Source organism: Polyergus mexicanus, unplaced genomic scaffold (assembly GCF_030449975.1).
Source record: "Polyergus mexicanus isolate NDT 795.1 unplaced genomic scaffold, iyPolMexi1.0 SCAF_7, whole genome shotgun sequence".
Taxonomy (NCBI): domain Eukaryota; kingdom Metazoa; phylum Arthropoda; class Insecta; order Hymenoptera; family Formicidae; genus Polyergus; species Polyergus mexicanus.
The window spans coordinates 9900255-9911144 of NW_027223327.1; the positions used below are offsets into that span (position 1 = coordinate 9900255).

A 10890-nucleotide genomic window follows, 5' to 3' on the forward strand; every position below is an offset into this window, starting at 1 on the left:
TGCGTACTTGGAACAGAATTATCATACGATTCTCGAAGAACAAAATGTATAAATCCGCTTTTTTTATTCATTTTTGATATTAATTCATTAGAATCTTTTTAACATACGGTTTAAAGAATTTTAGTTAACAATTTTAATTGAAGCAATCGTTCCTACGTTCTTTTACGGAAAATATTAGTATATTCAGAAAACATACATAGGCATAATTTTTTTTATTTTTATTTATTTTTTTTTTTTATAGAAAATTTATAAAGAAATTTGGTTATTTTTGTTTTACTCTAAAGTAATTTTATTTTATCTAACATATAAAGAATCTTTATCCTGAAAATAGATCGTTAATAAATTAAAATGATGTATAATATATCAGCAAGGGTATATTGTATCTAATTCAAAAACATTTAAGATGCTGCTTTTGCCGCAGTAGACGTAGAGATGTCATCTTGCTCATCAATTGGACACGGGCACTCTACGCATATATTGTCCTCGACATAATGGCCTGGTGCGGGATAACTCATGTGATAGACCGTGTCGCTGATCATCGGATGTTTGGGCGGCCGATATTTACTCTTCCGGGCCCATGGGAATTCTTCTTTAGATTTCGACGTCCACGCCTGATACGATAATTTATTTATCGTTTCGGAATCTATCTTAATTTCCGGCCTGTGAACAAAGTGGGATGCATTGCAGAATTGAAATTGCAACAATTCGCATTTGAAAAATAGGCTAAACACATCGTAAGAACACAGTTTAAATTACACATCTCTTTTTTTTAGCTGAAAAGATTTCTTCTCCCGAGAGGAAATAAATTCTTCTTGTTAAAAGGTTTTTTTTTTTATATATAAAGCCGTCGTTTGTAGGCCTTTTTTACTTGGTATACACTGGTATTTAAAGAAAGTATATCACTTAGGAATTTCACATTTCTCACTATTTTTCGCGATAGTACGGTATGTTACTTATTAATGACTAACATCACAAAATACAATAGAAATATTGTATAAAGAATAACAAAAGTATTTATTAATAATTAATGCAAAACTAACTAATATTTGACGGATGGTTTCAAAATATTCCAAATTGAATATTCGCAACTTTTATACAACAGTTTTATAAATACGACAATGACTGAAATATTATTAGAAGCTCTCATGTTGCTTCAGTTTATCATTTTAAATAAAAAATAGAATGAAAGATTCACTAAGTGCAAACTAATATTTAATTGAACCATCTCTGGCCTTAATAACAACAGCACATCGTCGAAGCATTGACTGAAGATCAATTTTTGAAGATAATCAACTGATAATTCGTGATTCCAAACACGAATTATCGCTTCCTGAAGTTCACGAAAGGTGTTTGGTTTCTTTCTGACAACTGCAGATATCACATAATGCCAATAGTTTAGATTTAGAACTAATGGGGTAATTTCTTTGAACACCAGTGTATATAAATCTTTTTTCACGCTTCTCCATCTTACCTGCGATATTGCGTAACTACGGGCTTATAACTGCGAATGGGTTTTATCGCATCGAGTTTTACGTAAGACAACCCGGTAGTCGTGTCTCTCTCAAACGGTACGTCGGCGGTGCGAATATTGTCGCACGGGATGACGAGGTCTGGACGCAATGTCGTTTTTGCTACATATTCGCAACGAGTCGTCGTCTCCGATTGCATTCTACCGGCTGTTATACCCTTAGGGCGCGGGGGTACGAATGGCTTCCGCCTCTCTGTCCAGACTCGTTGATAACTCAACTACAAGGTAGCACGCCATTGTTTGTTTTTATCCAGGCATAATCGGAGAAGAGAGGAGTCACCTTGTTGGTCGTATCGGTGACCATTTTTACGTCGGGGATAGAAATACTGCCGCAAGGAATAAACGGCTCCACGCGCTCCGCATCACCTGGCAGATAGCTCTCTTTGTAAATAGTTTTATTCGCGAATTCGGCACCGTATGGAAATATATATGCCGCCATAGGAAGAAAAGGTTTTTCCATTGAAGCCGCGTAGTTCTCTATGTAGCTCTCGGAATAAGTAGTTTTGCCACACATTGCAATATTTGGAGATCTTAAAAATAGAGTTAAAATACATTAATATTGTTTTTTATATTATACCAACGCATGCATAAAAAAAGGAGAAAAAAACGTAAAGACAGATTTTGTATAGGGACAGATATTGTTATATATTTATATTATTTCTCATAAAGGATTTAATTTTCATTACTTTATATATTCTCAAGAGAATTTAATTAATATCAGAAATAAAGTCATATATATTTGAATCAACATTTTTTTACACACAGATAAACACACAGATTATGGAAAATGATTTATATTATTATAATTGAATGTATATTTTATTATTAATTTATTATTACGTAACCATATCACAAAATGTATAATATTCAAAGATTTATGCACGATACATACTTATACGTCTGTTTCTGCGCCCAGGGATAGAGTTCCTTCTTATCAAGGACAAAGGGTTGATAGCTCAACTTCTGCGTCGTCTCTCTAAATAGCGGTTGGTTCGATGGACAATATTTTATTATCGGCTTAAAACTAATTGCAGGTTCAATAGATCCAGGAGAAATATATGATAATCTCGTCATCGTTCTGTCATCTAAGGGTGCTGAACTTGTGCGGATACTTCCGCAGGGTATAATCATCTCCGGCTTCTCGATATGCTTTGGCGTATAATCGCGACGAACTGTTGTTACGGTTTCCATTACACCCGGAGCTATCATTCTAATAAATAAAATATAATTATTGTATAAATATAATTTGTAGTTAGAAAATTTAATTAATGAATAATAATTGAAGACTTTTTTTGTATGCGCAAACATGTTATTATTAATTTTTATATTTATTTTTAATTTTTGTTTTTGTTAGAATTAAAATAATAATTTGTCATATAATAATTATTAATAATAATTAATAATAATAATAAATAATTAGTAATAATTAATGATAATTATTAATAATTTTTCTCTGTCTTTCTATTCAGGTAATGGTAAATTATTAATAAATGTAAAAAGAAAATACAAAAAAAATAATAAAATTTTAATATTCTTATTCGGTAGATACATTCGTGCCTGTATCAAAAATAATTTCCTTCTTTTGCACATTGCGAATATATTAACGGCGCAAAAAGATATAAAATACATTCATCCTTTTCTCTTACCTACCTACGTTTTGGTATAATTGGCTCCGCTTTAACAATCTGCCATACGGGTTTGTAAGATAATTGATTCGTTGTCTCGTCGATAAATTTGCCGGTACTGTTCTGAAGACTATGAACGGGTCGAATCGGTTGCGATCGCGCATAACGCGGATCCACATTTAAATACGACAAATGATAAGTTGTACTAGTCTCGAGTTGTTTCGACGGCACCTTATACATTCGCTCTGGTGCGAAGGACTTTGCACGCGGAGGCTGCACGTATCTTTTAGCATACTGTATGCGCGTACGAATATTATATAATAATCGTAAATATAAGATAATCGATCGTATATTATATTACAATATGAAATAATAATAATTTGTAATGATTGTAAATTATATAAATATACATTAATGACTGTTGACTGTTGGCAATTTATCAATTAATTGTTATAATGAAAAATTCAACATTACATACGAAATCAATCGTAATAATGGATTTCAGCATTGTATATAAAAATCATTAGAAATAATTGAGTTTGCAAGGTGAAATAAATATTACTTTAGCCTTGCATGGGCACGTTGTTTTAGCGGATGATAAGGCTTTCCTCTTCGAACAAGACTCAACAACCTCCATATTGCAGCTTTAAATGACCTCCTTTCTTCTTACCGTATCATACATATATGCAATGCACAATTGCATTAATATTCCTCTGTATAAAAAATGATATTGTAATAAATATCAAACCATTAAAAATAATATTATGTATCTTGTAGAGTTAAAGTTTGTAATATTGTAAAAATCTAATAAAATGACATGCATACAACATGGTACAGAAACAACTTCGTGATGTTCTCGCCGGAAAAATATATCATCGAGACTTCTCGAGATATTAATCATTTGCTTATACCGTCTATGATATGAATTTAGATTCGAATACGATTGCGTATGATTCTTTTTTCTCATAGATAAAACGACATATGTAATATAAAAAAAAAATAGGCAAAAATACAATATCATAAAAATTGCACTAGAAACTCTATTTCCTCTATGTATTTCAGTAGCAATTTAATTTGTACTTAATGGTTAGAGCGTTGTTATAACTACATGGAATTTTTTCATTCATTAATATACGTGTGACACAACGCGTGTGTATCGCAAAAGATCACAGTTTAACTTTAAAAAATTGTATACAGCATTTTAAGTATCTAATAATCGACACTTCTTGTGTGTGACAAATTAACATCACCTTTTGACGCAAAAGAGGGAAAAAAAAATCATATCCTCAAATATAGAAGAATATAAGATATTTTATCTTTCGACTTTTCTAAATTGTAGCTGTATGATATTAGTCGTTGACTAGGCGTTGATCTATGAATTCTTCATCAATTGACACAAGCTACAATGTGTACGTGTATGTGGAAGACACGAGAGATGTATTTCAAGCGTGCAACTTGGCTTATGCCTTGTTTGTGGGTTATATATTATGTATACCTAAACTTTAAACGCGCCTAATTTATACTTCTTTCGCACATTAAGCGCATTAAAAAAATCTGTAGTTTAACATTATACATATATATATGTATTTACTGTATACAATATATAGTACGAATTTTATTTTATATCTCAATTAAAAATTGAGAGAGAAAAGAGATTAAATATATATATAAATATAGGACAGCCTAGAATGATAACCATCTCCTCCTGATTGATCTGTAGTTGCACAGAAATAAAACTTAAGAAAGAGAGGTAGAAATGTGTAATAGGATAAACTTAGAAAAATAATTCATTACACATTATTCTCATGACGGGCAGGACAGTTCCATCATCTGACACTGATTCACAAACACTTGATTCAACTCCTATCTTCAACACCAAGAGAAGAACGGGCTCTTGTTTTGGAAGCGCTGAGTAAAGGTGTCAGAGAACGAAAACAATCTGGGGGCACCATTTCCTTTGGCCCTGGAATAAAATAAATAAATAAATATGAGAATATAAATAAATATGAGATGTTGTGAGATATAAGCACATTATGCATCTAATATATATATAGTATAATTTGTCCTATTTTTTAATGGACATAAATAAGAATATATACTTTTCCACGATTACAGCCGGCATTTGTACCAATTGTACTGGGCTTTTGGCGTCTTTCAAGGCCTGTTGTAAGTTCAAGATCTGACCACGCATCACACTCATTTGTCTATCAAAGTGGTGTCGATCAAAACCCTTATCTTGCTGAAATAGATGAACAATTATATATTATCGTTGCATATAAGACACACACGATGTGATAATCTCTTCAATGTAATTTACTTTAAACAATTGGTATAGATCGTCGCAAAGATCCTGTACAAAGTTCTGATCTGAGAGTTGCGGCAGGACTAGCTCTCTCGTAACTTCGCTAAACGGCTGTTTTGCTTGAGTCAACCATGCCCAATGATAAGGATACGCTCGCCAAGAGTCCGGATGTTTGAAAGGAAAGGCCAGGCCGTTATCGATTGCCGCGATCTTCACCTCACCCTGCTCAGATCCGCTTTTGCTGATGCTAGTATCATACTTGATCAGCCAATTGTCGTTACCTATGAGAGTGAAATTATCCTGTTATACACAAACAACAAGATACGATATAACTTATAACAGTTGCAAGCAGCTCAATTGGATTTACCCCTGTCTGTATTTCTGATGATATAATCCAGTATGACTAAACGCTCGAATTGAAGTTGAAATTCTCGACTCAAACGCGCCTGCATGGATTCGTTTTCCCATCGTCTTAGCCAATAGTCAGCGTCCTTGTAGCCGTCTACAAAAACTTGGAAGGAACCGACCTTTGGTGGCAAGCCGATACGATTGAAGTGCGATCCCACTGTGGGAAACTGCTCCATAATAGCTTGTTTCATGCGTGCCTTCTGACGATCCAGGCGTGGATAATTGAACACTTCGCTGACGAGTTTCACTACTCTAGTATTCGGCACGACGCCGAGGCCTAGTTTGCGATCGACCAAACTCGCGCCTGCCTCGCTCAGATATCCCTGATTCGGGATCAGACAGCTCCTGCCAAAGCAGCAGGGACAGCAGAGCTTGTGCATCCATTTTGTCCATTTTGGATTTAGCCTGCCATAAGGTTCCTCGTCTTTTGGCTTGAATACACCTATTATTTTCTGTTGAGAACAGTATAAGATCAGCAATGCTTGTGTATCACTAGCTCCATTGGAAGCTATAATGCAGTCTAAACTTCTTACTTTTGCAAGAAGATTAAAAAAATACATCTTACCCCTGCGGGATTTTTGACAAAATAACTACCACTGGAACCCTGGTATATCCTCTCTGGATAAACCCCATTGTCTATCGCACACTCAGCCTGCCACACCAGTTCCGTGAACTGTGGATCATCTACAATATATACAGATATGTAATGCCATGTACAAGGAAACACTATCACGATTCTCAAATGTCACTAGATAAGTCACGAACGAGCATGCACTAAAACAACACACCGCTATAATTAACCATATTAGCCGAAGTGTAATTCAACAAACCTGGAAATCTGTTGAACGTAACATCGAGCTCCAAGCGACCGAGGAGAGGCTGGCTCTCCCGGTCGATCCCGGAGGAATCTATGGCTAGGGTTTGATCGTTGCTCAGACCGGGAATGAACTCGACGTCGGGCAGAAGGTCTCCCGGTGGCGGCGGCGGCGGCGGCGCCGGCGACTGTCGCTCGTTCTGCGACGATAGGCGCTGATGATGGTTACTGATGGACAGATCCACCAGCGCATCGGTTTCCACGAGAGTGACCGCGGGACTAGTGTTGTTCTGACTATGATATTCTCGATAAGGCACGTGCAATTGCTGCTGTTCGGAGTCGCTCATCACAGATTGATCCGCTCACGCAGGCCGATCCGCGATCAAAGCCGACTCGCTCTCGCTGTTTCTCCTTCAACCGTTGCCGAAGTCGAAGTTCTTAACCTTTCACTTTTCGACTCGACGGATCACTTTTCGACCTGTCTATACCTTGCGACATTCCCGCGAGTTCTCCTCCGCTTGTCAGCGATTCGTGCTCGTCCTCAGTTCTTCCTTGGTGTCGTAGTATCTCGTGTCAACGTACGAGAAATGCATCAGCATTCTATGCGTCTATGCGTCATTTGTATCGTATATACCTAATGTGGACCAGCAGCACACGCAACCTGTGGTCATCGACGGTTGCGGGGAAGGGGGTACTTGCTATGAGCTAATCCGATTAACCAAAATCTGGTCCGTCATCCCAACGACGGACGCTATCAGCTGATAGGATTACCGCCATACTTGCGCGACGCGTATGCACTTTTCTGTCTCTCTTTCTCCTTTTTCCTCTTTTTCTTACATTTGTGCATGTGCAATACACTATACACTGCAGTATAGTGTACTCGCAACGTTATTGCGAAATTACGATTGATATTTAATCGGGCGAAATTTTTTAATGTCAGAGAATAAAGGCACGAATCTGAATAATTTTGCGACAAGTGCGAATGCACTCTGAAAATAGGTTGAAGATTATCTTGCGGTGAAAATGGACATGTGTTGAAAATATTGGAAGGGTTATACATAATAAACTTTGTTCTTTTTTGGAGATGATAGAAGATATTGCTCAGATCTAGGAATTGCAACATTCTCCGAGCAATTTTATGAAATACAAGTTTATTCATTATTTTCTTTTTTTCGTTTGCATTATGTAAGCAAGGCTAAAATCTGAAAAAAAGCCTGTGAAACTGCATGTGAAAATTCAAACTTAAAGTTCAAAGGAATACATAACGATAGTGAAATAAATATATCATAAGGCAATATAATATCACACATATGCATTACATTTCAATATATAAATTAACGTTAATAAGCTCTCTCAAATTACTAACATATTGTATATACTTTTAAGAATTTACGTTATCATCAAAATTGTCTTCTTCAAATTAGAGTAACAGAAAATATTTGATAATAATATTGTGAATTCTAATTTCATCGAACATCCTGTTAATTTTCTGAATTCGAAGATACATACGACAAAGCAGAATTAAAGAGATCTCTCACTCTTCCATCACATTTATTTTTTATTATTTGTTCAGATGTTGAGCGACGTTTCCTTGGTGTTAAATTCAATCCTTCGTAGTTCGTACTCGAACTGTACAATAAGTTTTCTGAAAGCAAATATACTGATTTAATTTTAAATTGCAAGAGAGCAATCAAAATTTCAACATGTTAAAATATTTAAAATTGCAGAGAACCTCTGGAACGTTTTAGATTCAATTTAGAACGCTGTAGCAATCGAGAATATAAGGGCGACTGTGATTTTCCATTCGACAAAATCTGCATGCATTTAGTGGAGTGTGCATGAGGAGACAGCCATCCGCTCATACTGTTCCAAGAATTGCTAAAGTCTGATAATGCTGTAGACAACTCATGAGATGGACGATTTTTGCCTGCGTACCTTTTAAATAGATCCTTATGTTTGCCTGGGGATTGTTAATAATTTTGTGAGACATGTGGTCGCTTAATTCGAGAAACAATAAGATTCTAACAAACAACACCTTTCATCGCATCATCTTTCAGTGATGACCACAATTTCTCATAGAAAAGATTATCATCCACACATTTATTGAAGTTAAAATTAATCTTGGGAGATTGCAAACATATTCTGTAATTTGCAGTTAGTAATAATTTGTTGTTTATATCAGGCTTGGAATAAGCATTTTCATTTTTTCGAGAATCACATTGTTCATCTCTAACTATACTGTTAATTCTAGTGTTCAGTGCAATAAACAGCATATGTAAAAATTTTATTTCTTTGCAAATATTTTGAACAAATAGTAAGCATGGTGATAAATCTGAGAAATCAGCAGCGTTTATATGAAATAACATTTGTACAGATGTCAAATAGAGCAATGTGAGCAAGGTGGAGAATGAAATGATAGAGTTATCCGCATATAAATTGTTGATTGTATGCTTAAATTGAAAAAAAAAAAGATAATTTTGCATAATTTAGATTTCTTTATATATATGATTTCTATTTTACCTGTAATAAGAAATTATTGCAATTAATTTTGGGCAACTTCTTTGCATCAAGATTTCCAAGATTTGTGCTTATCCTCAGGACAAGTTTGCACAAATAATCGCAGGATTCTCTCAATTTATTTAATTCTTTATTTTTTTTATATATATATTGCATTTTTTCAAAAATGCTTCTTTTCCACACTGCAATATAAAAGAAAAAATGTTGTGAAAATTATTAATAAGTGAAGATTATCTACAGAAATGTTTATTGACTAACAACTTATGATGTTTGCATCCTCCACATCTATTAATCGTTTTTGAATTAATTGATGAACTGATGTATTAAGAACTAGCTTTTCTATATTTCCTTTTCTATCAAAAATCTCCAATTTGTACACATTTAATATTTCACTCTCGTTGCTGAAATACATAATACAATTATATAAAAGCTGATATATTATACATCCATATCTCATTCATTGTACAAAATAAAAATAATTTGACTTTTTACTTGAGAAAAATAGTTGCGGTATCATGAATTTTCTGTATTTCCTTATAAGTTTCTATTATAATATTATGTTTTTTAGCAATTACATTATTAAAATATGCTATAATTAAATGATCCATTGGACTTGGACATGGTGCATTCCACAATTCTCCTTGAACTGAAAAATTCGACTTGGATAAATTATGATTGTACCGGAATGGAGAGAGCTATATCGTTTTTCATATATATATATATATTTATCGCTTACATTCTCTTTTAATATAAGTTCTAAGCGCGACTTGCGATAGTTTCCACATGATAATCAGAAACTTGGTACCTCCCGATTGAATCAGATGGGACATCAATATTGGTGGAAAATTAACGTCGGAATTATTACGCGATAGAATGAAGAGAAAGTTTTTCATCTCGATACGATACGTTACTTCATCCCTTTTGCATAAGGTCGGCCACCTGACCATTTGCTTAAAAAGTGCCGCGTCGTATAAGTTTGACAGATAATGAGATATATGCAGAAAACCGGCCGTATTAGGTTTATCAAACATACCCTTTCAAGAGAAAAAGAGATGCTCGTATTAAAAATTTCTAACTTATATATATTATATAAAATTAGCTAAATAAAAATTTGTCCTTGCGATGTATTTTTCTGTACCTGCCTAAACTGTCGCTGAAATTCAACGCAAGGTGGTTGCATTTGCGTGAGTAAAAATACATTTTTATAGAACGACAATCCAATGATTTTATGATTTTCTAATCTGTTCATTTTATAACTATGTACAGATAAAAATTGATTTAATTCGAGTCTGTTTCATCGACGATGTCTATTTACACTACTGTGAAAAGTGATGCGTGTTTTCGACCTTTATATAAATTATCTTATTATCTCTAAAAAATTGTGTTTGTTTAACGATAATGATTCCATTGTTATGCCTGTGCTACGGCAAAAAAAACCGTGGTAAATAACATGATGAGCTAATGCAAACCTAATTTTTATTTCTCTTTTTTTATAATCTTAATCTCTCTTTTTAATATAAAAATAATTACACATATTTTTGTCTTTCTCAATTAATGGCTACATTAAGTTGTAAAAAACACAATGTATGACTGTGCAATTTTTGAATAACAATTGTAATTTTTGAATCTACATGTGCACCAATCAGATCTCTTTTCTAAAATCTGGTTATTCGACCATAGTATTTTCTGAATGCAG

The 10890-nt window shown here is 34.2% G+C and overlaps 3 protein-coding genes across 3 annotated transcripts; all 3 read right to left on the minus strand.

The window, feature by feature from the left end:
• Positions 1-272: 272 nt before the first annotated feature.
• On the minus strand, positions 273-5033 carry LOC138934656 (stabilizer of axonemal microtubules 2-like). The gene is made up of 7 exons (XM_070298635.1): positions 4948-5033; positions 3716-3866; positions 3179-3447; positions 2421-2738; positions 1809-2058; positions 1472-1746; positions 273-660 (listed from the first exon to the last, which is right to left on the minus strand). The coding sequence occupies exons 2-7, from the start codon at positions 3788-3790 to the stop codon at positions 399-401; spliced, it is 1449 nt and encodes a 482-aa protein (XP_070154736.1). The 5' UTR covers positions 3791-3866; positions 4948-5033; the 3' UTR covers positions 273-398.
• Positions 3910-7455, minus strand: LOC138934654 (phosphatidylinositol 4-kinase type 2-alpha-like). Its single transcript, XM_070298632.1, has 6 exons — positions 6694-7455; positions 6429-6547; positions 5823-6315; positions 5471-5736; positions 5253-5392; positions 3910-5116 (listed from the first exon to the last, which is right to left on the minus strand). Exons 1-6 carry the CDS (start codon positions 7022-7024, stop codon positions 5023-5025), a joined length of 1443 nt encoding a protein of 480 aa, XP_070154733.1. The 5' UTR covers positions 7025-7455; the 3' UTR covers positions 3910-5022.
• Positions 7456-8143: 688 nt separating this feature from the next.
• LOC138935175 (uncharacterized) lies at positions 8144-10497 on the minus strand. The gene is given in 8 exon segments (XM_070299600.1): positions 8144-8322; positions 8410-8637; positions 8713-9127; positions 9198-9376; positions 9453-9595; positions 9687-9840; positions 9931-10228; positions 10333-10497. Coding segments are annotated over 8 exon segments (1707 nt in total). The 5' UTR covers positions 10444-10497.
• Between the last annotated feature and the right edge of the window lie 393 nt (positions 10498-10890).